The 22194-nt window shown below is 35.7% G+C and overlaps 6 protein-coding genes across 8 annotated transcripts; 1 reads left to right on the forward strand and 5 right to left on the reverse strand.

The window, feature by feature from the left end:
- Positions 1 to 2625: 2625 nt before the first annotated feature.
- On the reverse strand, positions 2626 to 3904 carry LOC130497028 (uncharacterized). The gene is made up of 3 exons (XM_056989954.1): positions 3737 to 3904; positions 3143 to 3348; positions 2626 to 3036 (listed from the first exon to the last, which is right to left on the reverse strand). Exons 1-3 carry the CDS (start codon positions 3836 to 3838, stop codon positions 2778 to 2780), a joined length of 567 nt encoding a protein of 188 aa, XP_056845934.1. The 5' UTR covers positions 3839 to 3904; the 3' UTR covers positions 2626 to 2777.
- Positions 3905 to 4949: 1045 nt separating this feature from the next.
- Positions 4950 to 6749, reverse strand: LOC108823093 (uncharacterized). 2 transcript variants are annotated; one of them, XM_018596441.2, is made up of 4 exons: positions 6620 to 6749; positions 5869 to 6013; positions 5700 to 5763; positions 4950 to 5607 (listed from the first exon to the last, which is right to left on the reverse strand). In XM_018596441.2, the coding sequence occupies exons 2-4, from the start codon at positions 5994 to 5996 to the stop codon at positions 5314 to 5316; spliced, it is 486 nt and encodes a 161-aa protein (XP_018451943.1). In that variant the 5' UTR covers positions 5997 to 6013; positions 6620 to 6749; the 3' UTR covers positions 4950 to 5313. The 2 variants fall into 2 exon arrangements, with proteins under 2 accessions (XP_018451943.1, XP_018451876.1); XM_018596374.2 differs by lacking the exon at positions 6620 to 6749 and having other exon boundaries at positions 5869 to 6131.
- Positions 6294 to 9436, forward strand: LOC130509981 (zinc finger protein JAGGED-like). Of its 2 annotated transcripts, XM_057006318.1 has the most exons (5): positions 6294 to 6535; positions 8309 to 8406; positions 8509 to 8619; positions 8729 to 8816; positions 8917 to 9436. In XM_057006318.1, exons 1-5 carry the CDS (start codon positions 6519 to 6521, stop codon positions 9272 to 9274), a joined length of 672 nt encoding a protein of 223 aa, XP_056862298.1. In that variant the 5' UTR covers positions 6294 to 6518; the 3' UTR covers positions 9275 to 9436. The 2 variants fall into 2 exon arrangements, 1 of the variants encoding a protein (XP_056862298.1); XR_008943843.1 differs by lacking the exon at positions 8917 to 9436 and adding an exon at positions 6679 to 8230 and having other exon boundaries at positions 8509 to 8808.
- A 2821-nt stretch (positions 9437 to 12257) lies between these two features.
- LOC130495737 (lactoylglutathione lyase GLX1-like) lies at positions 12258 to 15008 on the reverse strand (the record flags this gene model as incomplete). Its single annotated transcript, XM_056987233.1, has 9 exons — positions 12258 to 12560; positions 12676 to 12828; positions 12926 to 13024; positions 13128 to 13175; positions 13269 to 13481; positions 13546 to 13610; positions 13746 to 13870; positions 14606 to 14716; positions 14893 to 15008. Coding segments are annotated over 9 exons (987 nt in total), but the record flags the coding sequence as incomplete, so codon positions are not given.
- Positions 15009 to 15514: 506 nt separating this feature from the next.
- LOC130509985 (arogenate dehydratase/prephenate dehydratase 1, chloroplastic) lies at positions 15515 to 19455 on the reverse strand. The gene is made up of 11 exons (XM_057006323.1): positions 19002 to 19455; positions 17674 to 17740; positions 17489 to 17582; positions 17203 to 17403; positions 17046 to 17126; positions 16865 to 16960; positions 16701 to 16778; positions 16528 to 16617; positions 16382 to 16449; positions 16216 to 16297; positions 15515 to 16136 (listed from the first exon to the last, which is right to left on the reverse strand). The coding sequence occupies exons 1-11, from the start codon at positions 19243 to 19245 to the stop codon at positions 16080 to 16082; spliced, it is 1158 nt and encodes a 385-aa protein (XP_056862303.1). The 5' UTR covers positions 19246 to 19455; the 3' UTR covers positions 15515 to 16079.
- An 867-nt stretch (positions 19456 to 20322) lies between these two features.
- LOC108843422 (berberine bridge enzyme-like 2) lies at positions 20323 to 21995 on the reverse strand. Its single transcript, XM_057009430.1, is given in 2 exon segments — positions 20323 to 21210; positions 21213 to 21995. Coding segments are annotated over 2 exon segments (1596 nt in total). The 5' UTR covers positions 21958 to 21995; the 3' UTR covers positions 20323 to 20359.
- Positions 21996 to 22194: the final 199 nt, after the last annotated feature.

Consider the following 22194-nt stretch of genomic DNA (forward strand, 5'->3'; position numbering starts at 1 on the left):
TGAGTGGGTATTTTCTGGGATGGATGTACCGCATGAGAAGTCATGACCTTTAACATTTAACCCACAAAAAAGTGTTATGACCTAACACCTAACCCAACAAAGGCCAACGCTATTTTGTTCGATATCACGACGTTTTGGTAAGTCTATTAAATTGCCTTATGTTGCTTTCACAATTAAACTTGTCAACCTAATTTATCCCGTAACTATATATTTTTCATTAGGGCAGGTTTAACCAAAAACGCGTATTATTTAAGTAATTTCTTTCTCCATTATTTATAATAGCATCATCATGTTCATTGAAAACTTTTTAACGTCTTATAAGCTTATAACATATCTAAACATCGTTTAACCATTATTTTATTAAACAAAAAAGTTTATTACGAACAGTTTTAGCTATAGTGATATAATTAAATATTCCAAACTAATCACAAATCAACCAACAATGACCAATTTTAAAAATATAAATAGTCACACAAAATTGCATAGTATGTTGAGAACCTGCTTATTTTAATATATATATATTGCTTAAACACCAACCAAATAAATAGAGGGCGTACATAACAAAACTTAAGAGAAATTAAAAGAACACCCTTATTTCAGAATAAAGATATATTTCAGAATAGATATCTATATTCTGTATTTTTTGTTTGCTCACAAGAAAGAAAGAGACCTTTACACAAGGTAAAGACTTAGAAGATAATAGAAGATGCAATTTAAATTGATACTCTGAAGAATATATTTACATATTAGTTGAGCAATCAAATATTTGTATGGAAAACACAAAAGCCACGCCATTTGAATATTTGAGCAATTTATTGCCCATGTTATTTGTTGTACTTTTTTTTGTCCCGTTTGCCTTATGGTACGTCGTTTTCAGTCTATAGCTTGTGATTTTGGTTATTGAGTTGTGAATTAAAAGAAAATTAGAAACCCACACCTATTCAAAAACTACACAGTGACGTACTTAGGGCAACTCCAACGAGTATAATGCAAATTTTGAAAATTCGGTTTTCCTTAATTTTTAGTTGGGATGTAGTACACTTAGCATTAGTTTTTATCTACAATCTTCAAAATTAATAATTATGTTTTATTTAGTTTTTAAAATTCCTGTTACCTATATCATTATTTACTAAGCTGTAGAAAAATATCAGTTATTTGAATATATTTATTTATTTCATTTAATTTCTATAGCTAAATCAGATATAACTACGTCAAAAAAATTACAGATGAAATCGTACTATATTATTTTGACTAGCTACGGTGTTTTTTAAACTGACTAGCTAGTAGCTACAGTCTAACCCTATTTAAAAAACAGAAAACTCATTCCACCCCTGTTTTAACTTTTCTACACCAAATTATTCTCCACGGGCTGACTTTAAAAGCCTCATATAAAAAGCCCATTAGTTACGAAGTACAAGCAGAATTGGGATATTTACTATTGAGGTTTGGGCTTGTTTAAATAGGCCATATATTAATGAACTGAATTTTCTTGTATATCGGAAAAATAAGATGAGAGAAACTTTTTTTAAAATCGCATTTTAAACCTTGGGAGTGTCACTTTATAGCACTTTAAACACTGAAGTTTTTTCACTAGCACTTTAAACATTGAAAGTAATATTTTTAGCATAACAAACCTCCAAACCAAATAAGTGACCGGTACTGTTCATTTTGTGATGAGGTGTCAGTTTTTTTTGTTTTTTTAATAATAAAAAATAATAAAATACATGAAAATGAAAATTGGAAAAAATTCAAATAGTTGGAAGTTCAAAAAAATCTAAAATTTCAAAAATATAAAATTAAAATTTCAAAAATATAAAACTAAAATTTCATATTAAAAATATATATAAAATAATTTCTTTTAAATATGTTAATTTTACATAAAATATATTTTTTTTAATTTTCTATATGTTAGGTTTTGGTGTGAGTGAAGCTTTTTAGATAAGTGACATTCGTTTTAGTTTCTCTAAAATTTGACAGTAATTTTTTTAATTTTAAATTTATTTACTGTTTTTAAGAACTTTACTAATAAATTAATTTCTTTTAAAACAAACTTAAATTTACTATTTTTTATAAATAATACTAATAGATATCTTAACAACTTTGTAAAATTTACATAAAATAATAATAATTATTTTTTATTTTATATATTTTTAAAATGTATGTCTTTTATCTAAGAAGCTCCACTCACACCAAAACCTAATATATAGAAAAATATATTTTATGTAAAATTAACATATTTTTCAAAAAAATTGTTTTATTTTTAATTTTTAATTTTTAATTTTGAAATTTAATTTTTTGAAATTTTGGATTTTTTTTAATTTTCAAAATTTTTTTGTGATTTTTTTTTATTTTTTAGATTTTTTTTTGAATTTTTTTATTTATTTCATTATTATTAATTAAAAAAAACTGACACCTCATCACCTTCAAATGAATAGTACCGGTCACCTAGTTATTTTGAAGAACAAGTAACTTCGTTGGAGGTTTGTTATGCTAAAAGTGACACTTTCAAGGTTTAAAGTGCTAGTGAAAAAACTTCAGTGTTTAAAGTGCTAGAATGTGACACTCTCAGGGTTTAAAATGCGATTTCCCTATTAATGAACTGAATTTTCTTGTATATCGGAAAAATAAGATGAGAGAAACTTTTTTCATCAAAATAGTAGGTATTATACAGTATATAACAAACAAAACATATAAGAGTAACCAATAGTAACAGTGCAACAACCTCTTTTCTTACATCCACAAATGACTAACCAATTTCTATTTTTCATCCGAGACGTTTATGCATAGCCAGCCATACCGATATTTGAACCAGAGCGGTTTGCTTTGTGCGTAGGCGGTGAAGAGACAGATTTGGTAAAGTGGAAGTAGTAGTAGACGTTAAGGATCATAGTTGCAACCGTAAACACTGCTCCTGCAATGAAAATTCCTTTGCGCAGTGACTCGCACGAGAAGGCTTGTGCGCTCAAGTACTTTGTGTGGTATGCATTCTTCGTCGCTCCAGCAATTAAACAAGCTTCAGCTACCAGAAATGTGATCCTGCAAATGTCAAATTTGGAGATGAAGCTACTGACTGATTCATTAAATCTTTAAAGCTTAGGTAAACCAAACATTAACAGGAAAAAAACATCAGGAACTCTCTTACCAAGAAGAGATGAAATAGATAATAGACCAAGCGCGGTCACTTCCTGGGGACAAAGGTCTACCAAAGCACATACATTTGGTGACACCCATAAGCAATGATTCACTAGAGAGGAGGAAAAGGAATGCTCCAACTCCATAACCAGTGGCTACATCAGAGCTATAAACGCAGTACGTTGCATTTGTTATTGGATCTTGTATACTTTTTCCCTGTCACAAAGAATAAAAACAAAAAAGAGAAAACCTTTTAAATGTCACAAAGACAAAAAATCAACCGATGCTTAGTTACATAGATGTTTCTCTAACCTCAGCTACAATACAATAAATCATGAATATAGTCTCAAATAGTTATCTCATAGTGTTTAGATTCTCCGATTTCTACAGAATCATTAACTCAGACCAGAGGAGTCTTTAAGAGATATTAGCTGAATCGCAACAAGTAACTCTAATTACGAAACAATCCAGAAATAGAAATCTTCCACGGAAACTTTCATCAGCATCATACTATCGAATGTTATAACTTATAGCGAACTTCGAAATCTAAGTGAAGGTAGTCTAGAGAGCAAAAACCCTAGTTTAGAGAAACAGAGTGGTTTACAATGCTCCGGCGGCGTTCGGCGGCGATGGAGAAGCCGAAGGCGACTAAGCAGAGGGCGATTACGAGGACGAAAACTAGAGTAGAGCCTTTCCCTTCTCCCATATCTCCGGCGAATAAGAGAGTGTTTTTTTTTTTTTTTTTGGCAGAGCCGACGACGAAGTGAGTGAGAAAGAGCTGGAAATGAGTGAGTAAAGTGAAAACACGACCAGTGAATCTAGTCGAACGATGAACACGTGCGAAACAGCGCGTGTATGTCAGTTTGAGTTATGAATATGTGAGTAGATAGTTCACGCGAGCTAAGAAGCGCGTTGATAAGGATTAATTGAATTTTGTGTTCGGTCCTTTTTGAAAAGTTAAGTGGGGCTTACCGCTTTCCAAGATAAAGGTCATTTTTGAAGTGCTGGGCTTTATGGGCTTTAAAACCCAAAACGTTTCCTTCGTAAGCCCGATAATTTGTGGATGATTTTGTAAGAAAATATATACAGTTTACGAATGTGAGAAAATAATAACTACAAAATTACAGTTTTCTCTATTTATTTATACTAATAAGTTATAAGTGAACGTATTCAATGTTTGATCGTACAAAATTACAGTTTTTTTGTCCCAGACTGCAGGGGAAAGTTACATGTCGGGGGTAATTGATCTTTTTTTTAATTTGTTTGTTTTTTTGCTCGTTCACTAGTTCGATATAAATGAGTGGCACCACACAATTTGATGCTTTAATAAATTTGTATTAATTCGAAATAAAGGAAGCGAGAATTCCGGCCATAAAGTTTGACGAATCTTTTGGGGTTTGATTGACACAATAAAAGCAAAACAAAAATAAATTATTACAGAGTTTGATTTTTCTCAAGTTGTAAGCAAAGAATCGAAATAGATCCACAGACAAAGAAATAATGAGTTGTCCTCATGTCACTTGCCTGGTCTGTAACCAACTAACCATTGCCTGGTCGAATGTATACACGTACATATATATTATATTATTCTGTATTTCTCTAATATATTATTTTCTGTATTACTCTAATATAATATAATATTTTTACATCGTAATAGAATAATTCCTAAATCAAATTTTCTTTTACACTATATTTTCGAGTTAACATATTATATGTATTTTGACGTGTACACAATATTCATCACTTTCGTTTAAATGAAACTGCAGCACAATCCATTAATGTTTGTCACAAAGCAGGGAGTAAATGGGACTGAACAATATTCAACTCCTTTGAAATTTACATATATGTACAAAAGAGACAACATATAGAAATGATATCTTCACATTTCAAAAGTATTTCCTTTTGTTACAATAAGGAATAAACACTAATGCTTTTATTTTCACTAATGACACCAAACAACTCATAAACCCTTTCTTTCTTGCCTTTTTTTACTTACAAAAATTCCCAAATTGGATCCAAAATCCTAAATTTTATATTACAGTCCTTTTTAAAAATTACCCAAATTTCGAACATATTTGCACATTTTCATCCAAAAAAACACATCATTATCAATCCTAAACCTCTCTTTTTTTTTATTGTTTTTATCCATCTCTGTTATATATTTGCACTTAAATCTTTCCCTTAAGCAAGAGTCGGAACGCTGCTGCGTCTCTCCCTGTCAACGCAATTGAACCCCACGACACGAACAGGAGCTTTGTTCCTAAAGTTAGCCACCGCCCTAACGCAACCGCCACCACCGCTCCTTGGAGACGACGGTGGTGGCGGCTTGGTCACGCGTGGAGCGAACGGAGGAGGAAGAGGATGAGCCACCACGTAAAGCTCGTCACGAAAGAGCGAATCTTTTGTTAAAGGGTTAGAAACTCTACTCGGCGGTGACCCTGTGAAGAAAGGATCTTGCTCACAACTACCACCACTCTATAAACAAAACATAAACACAAAGATCAATCTCACATATATAACAAAAAGCAAACTTTTACATATCAAATAACAAAAGATTCAGTCTTTACCTTTGCGAGGATGAAATCCAACATCTCCCGTCTTGAATTCGATTCAGACAACTCCATCTGATGACTGAAAAGCAAAAAAAAGAAAAAACAAAAAGTCAAAACCAATCAATAAAATTGATAGCTTTACATAGGCATAATCATGACAAACGTTAGATCTGTTTTTTTTTACCTGACTTGCCACCTGAGAGATCGAGCAAGGTGCTGGTGGTGGTTGGGGACATCGACACGACGCGGTTGAGGGCAAACGACGTCAGAGTTTCTCATAGTCTCCTCGAAGGCGTTTCCATAGCTGTTCATCTTCTTCTTCTTTGGTACTGAACAAAAAGAATCAATCAAATTCTAATCGACCACTAGCTGATTTCTTGTTTTGATAGATTGATGAAAGGAGGCAGGAGCAAGAAAAAATGTTATATATAAGAGGATAAGGAAGAGGAGGTGGTCAAAGGGTAACGTGTTTCTTATGGAGATCTGGTCACAATCGTATTATTTTAATTAATTGAGATATTTATTGAAATTTAATTAAGACAAAGAATATGTAATAAAAAGTTAAAAAACAATTTGACATATTCACTGTTTTCTGATAAAAATAATTAATATTTTACAGTGAATGATGACGATGTCAAGATCATAGTGGAGACATCATTTTTAATTTTTTATTAATTTATTAATAATAAAGTAAACTGAAAAAAAAGTCATCAGAAAAAGACATATCTATTATGGGAAGTAGATCATAAACTCTGGTTCCATGATCTCTAGCTAGAGATGGTAATGAAAGTTTACGACTTTTCGATAAAACAAACATAAAGATACGGCGAATACATGGACAAACAAATCAGGTAAGGATCTTTCAATTCAAGCAGTAGATCATTTAGATCCAGATCAATTTGTATCAGATGTATTGGAAAGAGAAGGGAGGGTACCTGAAGCGAGGAAGAAGAAAGAGAGATCTGAAGAGAAGTTTGGTAATTGTGGCTCTTAGGTTAACAGCAAAAGGCAGAAGGGAAGAGAGAATCTGTAGCAGACAGCTATGCTGTGGAGGAGGAATCCATGTTTATTTATTTATTTTCATTTAATCTCTATAGACTATAACTTAAAAATATTTTCCTTTATTACGTCATAATAGCAAAACGCCTTTTTTGTTCTAACTTAAAAGAATAAATTTGTTTATGGTATTTTGCAAGTATCCACATTGGCCTGTCTGAGTATGTTAATATACATGTTATATGGTATAATACAAACTGTGGAAGCAACAATAAGTAGATTTTTGAAAAAAAAATCAGTTAAACATCCATAGTGCTCCCATTTGTGTATCATTTTGGTCTTGGCTCTACTGCTGTTAATCCGTGGAGAGGCGCTGCGTCTAAGTCAACTGTAAAAAAACTGTTGGGAGGAGGAGCGTTATGTAATAGCGAATCCGGTTTCTAAATGAGAACATTGAGAACACAGAACCAAAGCTTACATGCCCTTTATGTCGTGGAAATGGGTTGTCGTATAAGCTGCTCAATGATGTCTCATGAACTCGAAGCTAATTAAGAAGTTGTTCTTGCGAGACTTCTGATTATAGCGGAATCTACTGGGACTTGCAAGGGCTTAGCATCCATAGGCAAGACCATCAAAGGCTGATCAGGTAACCGATAAAGAAGTTGTCCCTTGATCATTTTGTGTGGCCCTCGGTGTTTCTTCATGATGGGTGTGATTAGAATTTAGCCGAGGAGTAGCCAGATGAATAGTAGTGGTACTAGTAACTGGTCAGGTAGATCTAGAACTAGGCTAAATATTGAATAGAGGTCTTTCTAGAGTTCATTTTAGTTATGTTAATCGGATTACAATTTGTAGATTTTTTGGCAGAACTATATCATGTATTAAAGTTGTATTATTCTTTTGACTTTTAGTCATTTTGAAACTAGAAACGATAGGGAACAAGATCTTGTGTGCTAACAAAGACTTGCAGCATTATAGCTATCAACAAAACCCTATATAAGTCAAAAACGGTGCTTCGACTTTGGATAAACATACAACCGAGACCATCGTATTGGTTACGGAACGCAATCCACAGTTTTATGTTTTGACATAAAGGGCCCAATAAGTAAATTTCTTACTTGGGTCTTCCAAATATATTAAGTAATAACTAGTGGCCCGGCCTAACCTCTATATTTTAGGGCTTTTCTTACGTTTCTTTGTTACGTCTTTTCAACATATAGAGGAGGCAGAACGAGAACACAGAACAATATGGACTAGACTGGACTTGTCGTTATATGTAAATATAATATACGTATGAGCAGTATATAAAGGGGTATACCTTCACCCATAACGTCCCTTCAAACTATAGTCCTCTTGAAGTCACAAAGCAATTCACTTTGAGTTCCATGCTCATTTTCTCATTTCTAGTGAGATAAACTGATAAAAATAACACTCACAAAGCTTCTCTAGTATCTCCATTCTTCACACTCTTAATCTTCTCTAGTATCTCCATTCTTCACACTCTTAATCTTTATCCTTAGTTTCTTCTCTTCTGTCTTTGCAGTACTCATGTAGGTGTCTTCCTCCTCTTTAGCTACCGCTATTGCTAAATTTATATTGAATCTCTTGAATCTTGTCAAATTTTGCAGGAGAGATAGTAACGCTTTAGATCTCAATAACTTACCAGATGATCCATCTAGAGACTTTTTCCCATTCTTCGAAGAAGGCTCCTCTTCCTCTTCTTCTGGTACACACTATTCTACTCTTCATTTCCTTTTATTTACTTGAACTCCTATATTATGAAAATAAAGAAATTCATCTCTAATCATTAGATGTCAATGATTGTAAGGGTTTATAGAGAAGCAAAGCAAAGATGAAAAAGAGTACGAATGTAGATTTTGTTCACTCAAGTTTTTCAAATCTCAAGCTCTCGGTGGCCACATGAACCGCCACCGCCAAGGCAAGATCCTATTATTCTATAGAATGTTATGTGTATATGTGTGTGTGTCTGTGTTTGCATACATAAACTTAAATTTTGTATTTTGTTCATTATGGTACGGTGACATTAGAGAGGGAGACGGAGTCACTTAACAAAGCTCGTGAACTTGTTCTTCGCAATGATACCTTTCCTCCTCAGCAAGGACCTTCGTCATTTAGGTGCTTTTAGTTTTTCTCTTTTCATTAGTCATTTTCCTTAATTAGTCCTTACTATAAATATCATTCAAATCTATATTTTGTTAATATATATTCTACATAGTTATCATCAAGGAGATGTGCACGTTGGAGACCTAATAACACCATTCAAACCAATGATGTATCCACCAAGATTATTCTTCCCCTCCTCTCTTCTTCCCCCGCCACCACCACCATTTGTGCAACCTTATATATATCCACCACATTCTCCTCTGCGGCCGTCATCGTTTCCTCTCCGTTACACCAACGACTACTATTTGCACAACAATGGTACACATCACCAAACCCTAATCAATAGCGGTTGCGGTGGCCGTCCACCGCCTGACTCGAGCTACTCTTTCATTGGTGCACCCGTGGCTAATGGCTCTAAAGTTGCTCCTCCTATTTCGCACCCTCTACCTCCACATGATCATGGGATATAGCTAAGAAAATGGAAAAATTGTTAGATTTTCTCCATTAAATGTTAGATTTCTTTTTATCTATATAGTTTTGTCGGATTACTGAAAGAGACTTGACAAAGCAATTGATGATATGACAAAAAAGTGAACTGCTCCCTTCTCTCCAACCATTATCGTTTTATGTTATTTTTTCGGAATATTATAAACATTTTTAAAACAATAGTTTCTTTGTTTATGTTCGATTTGTTTGCTAGTCAATTCTTCGTTGTCACGTTATACGTAGACATGATAAAAACAATTTGAATTTGACAAATTAGTTTCTTCTGCACCTTTTTCTATTAGGAAATAGAATTTAGCTGAAACGTAGACAAATCCAAGCATTAGCAACGCGATGACCAAATACACTCAGTAAAAGCTTCAGCTTTTATATAGGGTTCCTTACTTTTCATATATATATATGTGTGTCTATATATATCTACATTGGAAATGTCCTATATGCTTGTGTATTTGACCCAAACTGCAAGTCTGCAAATATGAGATCTGTACGATTACGTTCTGGAGAGAAATGTTAAACAACGGAAAAAGACAAGAGTTTCAGAAAACAAAAAACACAAGGAAAAAGACAATTCAAATATTATTACACTACAAATCTAAGGAAATTTTGAAACCTAAACAAAAGAGCTACATTTTGTTTCTTGTAAAGTAGTCAAAAGTAATGAAACGATCAAACATATGATATCAAGCTGAAGCATGTTTGTGTGATAAAAGGAGAAAAGAGAGCAATGCATGAAAAGAAGAAATAAATAATAGTTTCGTTAAAGAAGACTAACTCTAGATATGTATTATCAGTCTTCCCAAGAGTTATATGTATGTATATATAAATGAATAAATCAGAGAGATAGAGAGAGAGAGAGAGAGAGAGAGAATATGTTTAAGACTCACTTTTTTTTGGTCAAATACGGTAGGACTCACTAAAAGTAAGAAATGGACTGAGACATATAGACAACTGTGGTAAGGAGAAAGGACTCATTGATGCAGTTAAGTTTCTTTTGTTTCAGTCTGACGATTACAAACCTATTCTCTTAGATCAGCTTTTACCATTTCTTAGCTTTCTTGTCATCTACCGTTTCTTAGCTTTGCTCCTCAATTTCAACTCTACCCTACTCCTATATTATATATATGTATGTGCGTGCGTGTGCTTATATGCATAAAATAGATTTTGCACTTATTTGCAAATGGTGCACATCTAGTATAAGGTTGTATATAATTATAAAATATACTACTATTGATGTGGTGGTACACACATAAGAACTTAAAAACACTTTAAATAGTGACATAGCATTACATGATAGGTGTGCGTCTATATAACTCTGTCTAATTATAATCCCTGAAATCCATGAAATAATGAAAATGGAAAAAATGAGACTTTGTTACAAAAAAAAAGGAAAAAATGAGACTTTAATAACTAAGAGAGATAAGTAGGAACGAAGAGTAGATATAGAATATGTTATTCAAATTCAAACGGACGAAACAGGAAAGTAAAGCTTTTTTTTATTTATGCAAATAAAAGTTTATAGGGTTCAATTACCAATTGCTATATTTATTAGTAGTAGTTCAGCAGAATAGGCTGCTGAATCTGCTGTTCCTATACAATGACACCGCCCCAACTCTAGTACATACTAAAACCATACACTTGATTACTTAAATCTTCTTTTAGATTTTCATAGGTTTGTTTATTTTAGGTATGTTTTAAACGAATGTAGTTTGAGTAAATATTGATGTGAATAGTGTGAGCTTAGGATATGATACACCAATACACCCAGTTCGGTACACTAAAGCATTGCCGCAATAGCTAGCGGTTTGTAATAATTTTCTTTGAACAGCAAATACACAGTATCATTCTCATACAAACTCAAACGCCAACTTAAAAATTGCGTTAAAAATGATATGCGACTGATACGTATTCGGGATTTTCCATTGAACTGAATTATCTAGGATGGTTTGGGATAAGTGAAATCAACAATTTAACCTTTTTCTTTGTAAGATAGAATAGAATGGGTAAGAATATACAGTATACACAAGCAGCCTCTAACCTTCTATCCCGTCGAGAAGGTGTTGACTTTCGTCTTCAAGTCCTGAACCTTTTTTTTTTTTGTCCTGAACTTGTATCTTTGTATGCATCTTTAATGATGTGAACACGTTAATCATAGTTTGGTGTTTCAGATGTGTTACAAATTTATTGGAAAACAGAGAAATAAGCAATGCCCTCTTTGGCAAAAGAAAGTGCACTTCCAGGCCAAATCAGAACAAAGGAAACACACAAGCCACTGAACAACAAGCAAGAGACATATTTCATAGACCAAGAAGACACACATATCATGATGGCTTGTAGTATTTGGTAGCCACGAACGGCATCTTGGTGATGCTACCTTCATAAGGTTTCCATAGACAAAGCCCTGCTTCTAGCCTGAGACTGTCTCTTGCTCCTAGACCCGTTAGCCTGACCTTTCCCTCGGATTTCTCCAAGATTGCTTTAGCTAAATCAACTGCATGCTCTGATGGAACAGAGATCTCAAACCAGCCACGTCAGCATTGACCACCAGATAGATATGCTCATCAGTGCCTTTAGTAATCACCGAGTCATCAATGGCACCACCTTTCTCGTTTGTGAACGCTGTCAAGCTCCCGGTTCCAGGAGCCAAACGTGCCACATCAGCAACCACGAGCTTCTCCAGGAAAGGAACACAGTCTTTGCCTCTAAGACTCAAACCACACATATGTGCAACATCAAACAAACTCCCATTGACCCTGCCAGTTAACCGTTAGAGTCAATGATGGAGCCTTTGTACTGAATTGGCATACTCCAACCAGCAAAAGGAACCATTTTTCCTCCATTGGCGACGTGGAAGTGGTAAGTATTGTTCTCTATATTCTTCTTTTAAATTTTGTAAATCAAGATAAATGCTAGTATTTCTTTATAAGTATTGCAAATCACAAGAAGAAAAAGTAGTGTTTGATCTTTGTACTATTTTGATACAACTTTCTTGTTGAAACTTTTGTTGTAGACTTTTCGTTATGTTTAGCATTGCTTCTATGAATATGAGTCATTTGATAGTACGAATAATGCATATTCTTTCTTTCAAAGTTTTTCTTTATGGATTCAAAGACATAAGGGGAACAAGCACATTACACACACTGAACCACTTGTCTTCCTTTATTTCATTAAAAAATCACATATTTTTATGGTTTAGTTTTAGCCCTGTGATCTCACCCCTAGTTCCTTCATGAAGTCTTTGTTGTCTACCAGAACCTGTTATTGTTAACCACCAAACGCACACCTTTTTAGCAAAATCCAACACTGAATCTAGATGGTCCACTACAACTGGACCAGACCAGATTCATCATCTATTTCTCAAATCACTTACCGTTTTCCAGCCATCTGGATCGAGGAATGAGACAATCTTAGTGCCTATTCCAGGAAGAGGTCCTGGTTCTCTTGTGATATTTCCTCCTAGCTCTTTATTGACCATCCTCACAACTTCACCGCTTTTGTACACATCATCCGTGCCTATTGCAATCTGTTCATTACATGTAAACCATTTTAACCATCAAAGGAAAGAGCACAAACCGGTTTAACACAAACATAAACAGTAGGCAACAGTCTTAAGCACACACCTGTGCATATGCATTGCCCTTTTTGTACTCAGTCACGCCATAGTTATAGGCAAGGCCCAAAACTACCGACTCATTATATCCCATCATGCCTATGGTGTACTGTTCCATCCGGCAAAAAACAAGTAATTAAGTCACAGCGTACGTATATAGCTCAATAAGGTAAATTACTTGTCTACATTGTAACACTGATTGATTGCTTCACCTTGTGGTCAGGTCTCTCAATCCTTCTCAAGAGTCGCATCCCAAGGGCCTGCAGGGAATCAAAAGTGAGTTATAAAGTCATGAAACTCCACCAATGAATATCAAAACATAAATAAAGCGTTTTCAGCAGCATTGTTTTTACCTTTTCATAGAATTTGATGGCACGTTCAAGGTCACCAACACGAAGCGTGACTTGACAGAATGGTTCAGGAGTTGGACCTCTTTGAATGAGCTCAAAAGTGTAACCATCAGGGTCTTTCACAAAGGCAATGATGCTGCTACAACCTTTGACCGGACCAGGTTCTCTGGTGACATTTCCACCCTTGGCACGGACGGTCTCAACCATTTTGTAAACCTGGAACAAAAAACTTCTCGATCAGGGACTGACATCTAAAAATCAAAGTAGGAGGACGACTTACATCTTGAGTTGAAATGGTGAAATGCCCTAATCCATCTCCAATGTCATATGAGCTAACATTATAATCTGTAAACATATAAAAATGTTAAACTCAACATAAGAACCAAGTTGTTTCAGTTTTGTGGAAAAGTGCACAAGTTGATATTGGAAATATCTGGAAGAGAGTCAATGCTAATAGAAGATAAAAGAGTATATATATACTGTATGTGAGCTCCACAGCGAAGTGGGATTTTTCAGGTCCAAAACCCATAAAAGCATTTGAATATTTCTCCTTAGGGACATCTCTTTTCCTCGACACCTTCATGCCAAAGCACTCAGAGTAAAACCTAGATAAGAATATCTCAAATATCAAATAACTACTTGTTATAATATAAAATGAGATTTTGACCCGCGCTTTTGAAGCGCGGGATATTTTACGATGAAAAATTTCACTAATAATTTAACAAATATTTTGGTTATTTTTAAAGAGTGTGTATTTAAAATATTTTTGCATTTAAATCAGTATTTTTAAATTCAACCCGATTGTGATTATACCGGTTAATCCGGAGATCTGACAATTCAATTTATGTTTTTAAAATATTCATATTAAAAAATCACTAAAACCCGAGACTAACCGATTGAACTGACGGATGACCGATATGTAATCTAATTGGATTTAAATTGTAATAGTTTCATAATTTGTAATCTTATAATCGAAATTTTAAAGTTCACTATTTTGCAATTTATGAAATTATGACGTTTCTACAAAATTTTAAAGAGAAAATGATAGATATAAAATAACTAAGATTAATTATTGTATTATTTGGAAACATTGATAGTAGTATAAAAAATATATTGTTTGGAAACATTGATAGTAGTATAAAGAAATAAGTATATTGTTTGGAAACATGGATAGTAGTATAAAGAAAGGAACATTAGTGACTTAATGTATGTTTAACTATAAAGTATAAAGGTGTATTTAATTTAAAAACTTACAAAATAAATGTTAGGTCCAACAGAATGTTTCTGTTTTAATAAGGTAGATGAAGAAACGATAGTAATGTAATCAAACAGAAAAGTACTTGATTGTGCGATCAAGATCACCAACACGGTACACAACATGGAAGAAACGGCGCGTATCATTCTTTGGCCAATCTAACAAATCACCATTTGGAGCTACATCAGCCAAATTTCTATATTAAAAAGAAAAAACAGAGAAAAACAAATGTAACACAAAGATTATCAAAGGTACACTTAGATCCCATATTAGACAAACATATAAGATCCAGAAAACATCAATCGCATGAACGATATCCATCAACTGAATCATAGAAATGTAGAAAGTAGAGCATCTGCAACATTAACTCACCTGAGAGAAGATGCACGAGGCGAGCAGATACCACTAGACTTGGAATGTCCGTCACTTGAAAAACACTCAGTTTGACTGACAACTCCTCTGCTACTGCCTGTGATATAAGGTTCCCATCACAGACACATTACAATCGATAGATTCATTATTTTTGGAACGATGGTGAGCGTTAAAGCTTCAACCAAACAGCCATGTATGTGTCTGATTATCAGTTGTGACTACATTACCTGAAGACGATATGTAAATAAAAATGACGAAACAAAGATATATCTGTGTTTTAGACATTTTGATTTGTCTGTTAACTCTTTCTCTATTAGCGACTTGACTTAGTCTGTCTATCTTCCTAGTTATATATATATACATAGATTTATATAATATGGTTAACAAAAAGAAAAGGATCTAGATAATATTAAATTATAAATCAGAACCACCTATTTTAAGATCTAGTAGATATAAACTAAGTGTGTGTATATTTCACCATATTAATTTTTTTAATTTGTTTCTGTATACGTTTTTCTTTTTTCATTAGATTCAAAATCTATTACACCCCAAAACTATCAATAAATATTCTTTTGTTAACTGCATTTATTATAAGGATTTTGTGACAAGTGGTTTCTTGGTTTTGGAAAAGTATTCATATCCTGATTTGAACTGAACGATCAGTCTTTTTTTTTTTTTTTTTGAATTATACAGAGGTATCCTGCCCCACAGAAGTGGTCCAGACTAGTCACGTGTTGCCACATGTCGGTCCTCTGTCCTTGGCGATGCCGAAATGTTAATTCCCCAGTGGCCGGGATTCGAACCCAGGTGGCGGAACTCACAGCTGTGAACGATCAGTCTTATGTACAACAAAGCGCCAGCTTTTGTACTAACAAAGATTATGAAACTAATCAGAGTAAGACAATCACTAAAACATTAGATATGTTTGGTAAGGGTTTGGTTTCAGACAGTTACCAAGTTATTCACTGTTAACACTAAATTTAATGTACAAGCATGTTCTTAACAATAAGCTAAGATTAACTGTTTGTCTCAGCAATGAAGAATTTGAAGGTAAGTTTGGAAGTTGAGAGACTGGTGAGAGGAGTCTTGGTGTATATCAAAGCCATAAAACTGGTTCTGATCTGTTGGTTTGTATTCAGATGGTTCTGCACGGTATGACAGCATGCAAAATTGCAGATTATCTTCTGTTAACATACTAAATCCATAGGATAGCATCCGAGTATACGGATAAAACTGGTGAATTCCTGAAAAAATTAATAGGCAAGATCTTTAGACTCGGTTAGACCTGAGACTGAAACTCTGGGGCTTGCAGAGGACTGAGACCTGTAGATGGCCAAGGGCGTGCTGAGCACGTGTTTCAGCCATGGAAGCTTCAAAATCAATGTAGAATAAGTAATCAAAGTACCTGTCGTCATCACAAATAACATCACTCAACTACTTTCTCCAAAACAAGATGTGTTCATGCTGTGAACGTTAGAACACTACTTACTCGGCGCATCCATTGTTTGAACCATCAACTACTCTTAGCGGTCTCCGTCTTTGTGGACGACTTTCTATCTAAAAAAAAAGACAAAAGCCATGTCACATATACCTTATCTTCTGAGTGTAGTATACAATTTTAGTTTCAGAACTGACCTTGGATAAGTTAATGCTTCTTAAAGCAAAAACAGCCAAGGCCTTGAACAGCACACCAGGACCTTCTTCTAGCGAGAACACAATACTTGTCTGACAGAGACAGAAGCATTACTATTGTGCATTATAACTTTCAGCTGATTTTAGTTAGTGTATAAAGATCTGGTTTTAGTTACCTTATATGGTCGATCTGTTCTTGGAATCATAGGCTCTCTCGCCAGTATAAGAAACCGGGTCACATTGTTAGCATCATCCTGCAAAACCCGTTGTAAAGAACCAAATTATCAACGCAAAGATTGCAGATGAATTATAAGTAAAGTAGAGGATGTAGACTAATTACTTGTATGTTCTCGGCAAGAATATCAAGACCATATATATTTGCAGCACGTACACTCGCCACTGCTCCTATACCCCTCTTGCCACTAGAAGAAACAGTCTGAAAAAAACTCTTGCCGAACAATGACTAATTAAGAAGAACAACCTTTTAAGTGAACTGAACTAAAGAAAAAAACTAATGTCACCTGAGCAGCAGTAGCAGTGTCTTTTGCAGAGACTCTCTGTATGCCTAACTCGTTAAGAGACTTCATACATTGATCAAGCGCCTGGAGAGAAAAAAGAAAGAAACTCAAATCAAGAAGTCATCTTAGAAGAGACTGAAGGATATGAGGTCAGAAGAACCTGAGGATGGCTAAGAACGCATTTAATATCTTCTTTGCTAACACCAGGCACTCCCAAGAGACAATGATTCACAGGCAAATGAACTTCTTGGACAATGTGAAGCCTATGACGAAGAAGCAAATCATAGTTACGGTGGATACTACCACCTACTGAGTTCTCTATCGGTAATACTGCTTTATCCACCAACCAAAGCTCCACAGCCTGAAAATATAATCCAGATCATATGAAAACACTAGTGGAGGTATGAATAATATAATATTAGAGAAGTGACCGATTAAATCAAAACCTGGAACGCAGTTTCAAAGTCTTCACATGGCACGGTTTCACAATTTGGATATGCTTTTAGTGCTGCTGTCTCGCTATATGCACCTGGTATGCCTGTATTCGGGATTAGTGTTAAATGTAAACACAAGTAAGTGAAGAAAGAGAAGACACGTGTTTGGAGTTAGGTGAGGAAAGTAGTGCCTCACCTGAAATGAAATTCTCACTTTTGAATCATCTCCAGCAGAAGAGGTAAGACTGTTTGCAGTTAGCGGTTCTGCAATGGGGAGATATAAAATAGGTAACAAAAAAAAGGTAACAAGATTAAAGCTAAGTGAAGCCATGACAGACAATGTACATATTTAGTTTCATGGTGGGGCATTGGTTCGTTACTATCTGTTAACAGCCAACGTTTTGAGAAGCGTCTCACTCGAAGTAGATGACAATGATTTGATTCATGATGCTAGACGCCAAGTGGGATCAAAATGCAGCTAATATGGAGGAAAGGTTTTAGTATATAAACATAAAATATGGAGTACTTGTAGGGCTATAATTGAGTTTCATAATACTTATTCTAGGGCTTGGTACGTTACTTCACCTACAAATGCGCCTCACCTACAAATGCTGGCGCATTTTTAAATGACAATGGTTGATCTATTTATTCAAACTAGACAACAAAGAAAGATCAAATGCAGTGGAATGAAAGAACTTAGCATTAACAAAACATACCGAGTACTCCATTTTGAAAACGGATCTTTCTTGATATCTATATGAGCCTAGAGGACAAGAAAGACCAAATCTGAAACATCAAATGCACTAATGCAGCTACGAATATGAAAAAAAAGAGTCTAGTACTAAAATAGCATATCGCCATATGCCATGATGTAGATGACTATGATTGATCCATTTATGAGACTACAGAACAAGAAAGGTTGAATATGAAATATCAAATGCGACTGCTAATATGAGAAACAAAGAATCTATTATTAACAGAAAATTATCAAGTGTAGCAAGCCCTATATATGTTGCAATGCAAATGGAAACTATTGATCAATGTAGAGAGACTACAGGATACAGAGAGATGGAAGCTGAAATATCAAGTGCAGCTACCAAATGTAGTAAAAAGAAGGAATCTTATGTCAAAAGACATATACCATAAATCTATTTAAGCCACAAACATTAGTAATGTCAAAGTCATAAATCTCATTTCAGCGTATCTGTAACAGTCAGAAAAACTCTTTACAGCAATCAAGAGACGAAAAGATTTTATTCAAACTATCATACAAACCAGAAAAGATTTCCTGTAAAACTAGGAAAGGACATGATCATTATTATGTTAGCTCTTCTGACAAAATTCTAAGCTATAGGTAAGAATTGTGAAAACTTAAACGATCCACAGCATATTTTACCAGCAATGATCTGTTGTCTGCTTTAACAAAGGATCCCACAATTACAATAACAATACAAAATATCAACATTTCCACGTGAAGACCATAAAAACAAACATGAGAAGAGGAGGAGTGAACGAGATGACTCACTAGGAAGCATACTCAAGTCCCTATGAAAGGTAACCGACTGAGAATTCTCCTGAGTCAGACCCATTTCATCAGAGAGCTTCTTGAGTTCACGGCCGTACGGAACCTCGCCTCCAACGGCAGTGACAGTTCTCTGGGAAGCAGAGGAGGAGCATTTCCAGAGGCAGCGTTTCGTGTCCAACCCCATCAGAGGGTAATGATAACCCGTTTGGGGACAAACCCAGATGGGGAAACACCTCAGAGCCATAGCAAAAAAAAAGTTGGTAGATTTCTTTGAGACGACGAAATCGGACAATGTGCAAGAGAAATCTGGAGGGGGTTAGGACAACAAAAGTGTCAATGTAAAGACTAGTTTGGTAAGAAAGTATAGAGAGTCATAATGGCTCAATAAAAGTGTCTGAATTTTCAGTTTTTCTGGATGGTCTTTTAAACAAGAGCAGACTTGGAAACTCAGACGAAAAGGTACACACTTGGAAGACGTTACTCACATTCACACGCACACACATATGTAATGTTTCTTTATTATATTTCGTTAAAAGTTGGCTGCCATCTGCCAACAATAAATAGTTTTTGCTCACGTTTTAAATTGGACATTTTAATTATATACAGTAACTGCCTTCTTGGAGTAATGCAATGAATTATACCAGATTTATCAATATATTTTCACTAAAAGTTTAATGAAATTTTATTGCAATTATTTATTTTAAGATTATTTGATTACTTTATATATAAAAAATCGTATTTCAAATAAATAATTAGATTTTTCTGAATATATCATTATTGGTTTGGATGTTGTATTAAATAGATTCACATTGGATAAAACTAATAAAACTGTGAGTCTTTACATTTTTACCGTCTAAATAATTTTGATAGTTATAATGTTTTCTGTATTTAGAATCTTAGATCTTGTAAATCTATTTCCTCTTGGGGTGAAATCAAAACAGGATCCTCCTCATGTTATGTATCTCAGAAATGGAGATACATATTGTACTAGTGGCTAGAGACGCCATGGAATGCTTTGATCACCAGCTTACCAGTTTTGTACAAATAAAGATTCTCCAAGTTCCCCTCCCATATTCTATCTCAGTTTGGTCTAAATTGATGGCCCTTCTTATTCTGTTTCACTATTTTAGGGTTCTTAGGGCCATAGAAGCTTTTCATTTTGTGCTGAAATTCTAGGTTTTAGGCCGGTTTTGAAAACAAGTGTATCTATCATTTACCATGAAAAAAAAATCAGTTTTAGATAGCATATCTTGTATTACAATTTACAAGTTTTAAAAATAATAAAGAAATCAGTTTATAATAACATATTGCTCTTGTCTCTTGGTCGCTTTCCTTCACAACATAGCCAAAACTAGTGCCTATGCCTTGCCAGGCAAGGTAGGTACACTCTGTTCATCTCTGAAGAAGTTTTGCGGATCTACGGCAGTTTTCACTTTCACCAACCTATCAAAATTCTCTCCAAAGTACTTCCTCCCATAAACCTCAGCCTCTCTGTAACTATTCGGCCCATGGGTATTAACACCAATATCCAAATCCCTGTAGTTGAGATACGTGTGTCTAGGGTTCTTGGTCACAAACGGAGCCATGTAGCTATAGAAGCTTCTCGTCTGCTGCAAGAAACTGCTCTCAGCTGCCGTCCCCGGATCTTTCCAGTTAATCGAGTGCTGAACTTTGTAAAGCTTAGTCCTGTGCGGGAAAGGAGTCGCTGTCGTAGCCACCTCGCTCACCTTCCCTCCGTAAGGGTTAAACACCAAACCTGTCTTCCCAACCTCGATCATCTTCCTCATCAAGTAATCCAACCCTTCTTTGGTGATCTCTTTCTCCACGTAATCCGACTTCCTCTTCCCGTAAGACGCCGAGTCCGGGTTACGGTCCAGCAAGATCTCGGGTTTGACCTGTGTAGCGTTGTCGTGGTTCGCCCACCACAGCACCGACTGTATCCAAGTAAGCTCCGTGCAGTTCTCTTGCTTCAGACCGAGCTCTGGGAAGTCTCTTGTCATTAAAGACAAGACATCGCTCGACTTACCGAGAAACAGAGCCACGACCGAGGCCCGAACCGTCTGGGCCTTGTTTCTAGTCACCGGCTGTAGCAAAAGCCTCATGAAGAGACTCGGGTCGGTCTTGGGAGCAACGAACTGCCACTTATGAACCATGTCGACGGCGTTCTCGTCCAAGTTCTTCTCCACTCTGAAGACGGTGACTGTCGGGGAACGGGGACGAGCGTGATCTTGTAACCCAAGATCACACCGAAGCTGGCTCCTCCTCCTCCTCTAATGGCCCAGAAGAGATCTTCTCCCATCGCTTTACGATCAAGAACACGCCCGTTGACGTCGACGATCTTGGCGTCGGTGACGTAGTCTACGGAGAGACCGTACTTTCTGATCATGTTTCCGTAACCGCCGCCGCTGATGTGACCTCCGGCTCCGACGGTGGGACAGACACCGGCGGGGAACCCGTGGAGCTTTGTCTTCTCCCATATCCTGTAGTAAACCTCGCCGAGCGTGGCGCCGGCGCCCACCCACGCGGTCTCGCCGACGACGGTGATGGTGCGGAGGTTGGACATGTCGAGGACGACGAATGAAGGAGCCTTGGAGGTGTAGGAAACGCCCTCGTAGTCGTGGCCGCCGCTTCGGGTTTTCAGCTGGACGTTCAGCGACTTGGAGCAGAGGACTGTGGCCTGGACGTGGGCCTCGGAACGGGCCGCGATCACGATCGCTGGTTTGGAGGTGGTGGAAGTGTTGAAACGCGCGTTTCGGATGTAGGCGCGGAGGGTGGGGGTGAAAGCGGGTGCGGTTCGGGGCAAGACGACGTTGGATAAGGAGTTAGGAGGGGATTGTGTTTGGTTTGAGAAACATTGGAGAAAGTTTTGGTAGAGTGTTGTTGGGTTCGGAGGAGGGACAGCGGCGAGAGACGTTGAGATAAAGAAGAAGAAAGAAATCAAACAGACGAGCTTCATTTCTTTTTTCTTCCTCTGATTTTCTTTATTTGATTAATTTTGTTTGTGTTTTTCTTATATAGTACATAGATTATTGTTGAAAGTTTTAGTTGTAATTCTTACCTTTGGCTAATATTAGGTCTAGTTAGAAACTTAGAATAGACTATTACGAAAACTAAAAGTGAAGGTTTTTCTCGTTAGTATTATTATTAGTCAATGTTGTTTATCTTCTATTACGTAAAAACTCTAATTTGAAGA

Source organism: Raphanus sativus, chromosome 1, assembly GCF_000801105.2.
Source record: "Raphanus sativus cultivar WK10039 chromosome 1, ASM80110v3, whole genome shotgun sequence".
NCBI classification, from domain to species: Eukaryota; Viridiplantae; Streptophyta; class Magnoliopsida; order Brassicales; family Brassicaceae; genus Raphanus; species Raphanus sativus.

Coding starts and splice junctions, on each gene's coding strand:
- LOC130497028 (XM_056989954.1), bottom strand. CDS start 3,838: ATGGGAGAAGGGAAAGGCTCTACTCTAGTTTTCGTCCTCGTAATCGCC. Junction 3,349..3,736: donor CCGAACGCCGCCGGAGCATT/GTAAACCACTCT, acceptor TCTTTGTGACAG/GGAAAAAGTATACAAGATCC. Junction 3,037..3,142: donor ATCTATTTCATCTCTTCTTG/GTAAGAGAGTTC, acceptor TGACATTTGCAG/GATCACATTTCTGGTAGCTG.
- LOC108823093 (XM_018596441.2), bottom strand. CDS start 5,996: ATGAACAGCTATGGAAACGCCTTCGAGGAGACTATGAGAAACTCTGAC. Junction 5,764..5,868: donor TCTCTCAGGTGGCAAGTCAG/GTAAAAAAAAAC, acceptor TTTGCTTTTCAG/TCATCAGATGGAGTTGTCTG. Junction 5,608..5,699: donor TGGATTTCATCCTCGCAAAG/GTAAAGACTGAA, acceptor TTTTGTTTATAG/AGTGGTGGTAGTTGTGAGCA.
- LOC130509985 (XM_057006323.1), bottom strand. CDS start 19,245: ATGGCTCTGAGGTGTTTCCCCATCTGGGTTTGTCCCCAAACGGGTTAT. Junction 17,127..17,202: donor GCGTTCTTAGCCATCCTCAG/GTTCTTCTGACC, acceptor TTTTCTCTCCAG/GCGCTTGATCAATGTATGAA. Junction 16,298..16,381: donor TCAAACAATGGATGCGCCGA/GTAAGTAGTGTT, acceptor TGATGACGACAG/GTACTTTGATTACTTATTCT.
- LOC130509981 (XM_057006318.1), top strand. Junction 8,620..8,728: donor CATGAACCGCCACCGCCAAG/GCAAGATCCTAT, acceptor CGGTGACATTAG/AGAGGGAGACGGAGTCACTT. Junction 8,817..8,916: donor CAAGGACCTTCGTCATTTAG/GTGCTTTTAGTT, acceptor TATTCTACATAG/TTATCATCAAGGAGATGTGC.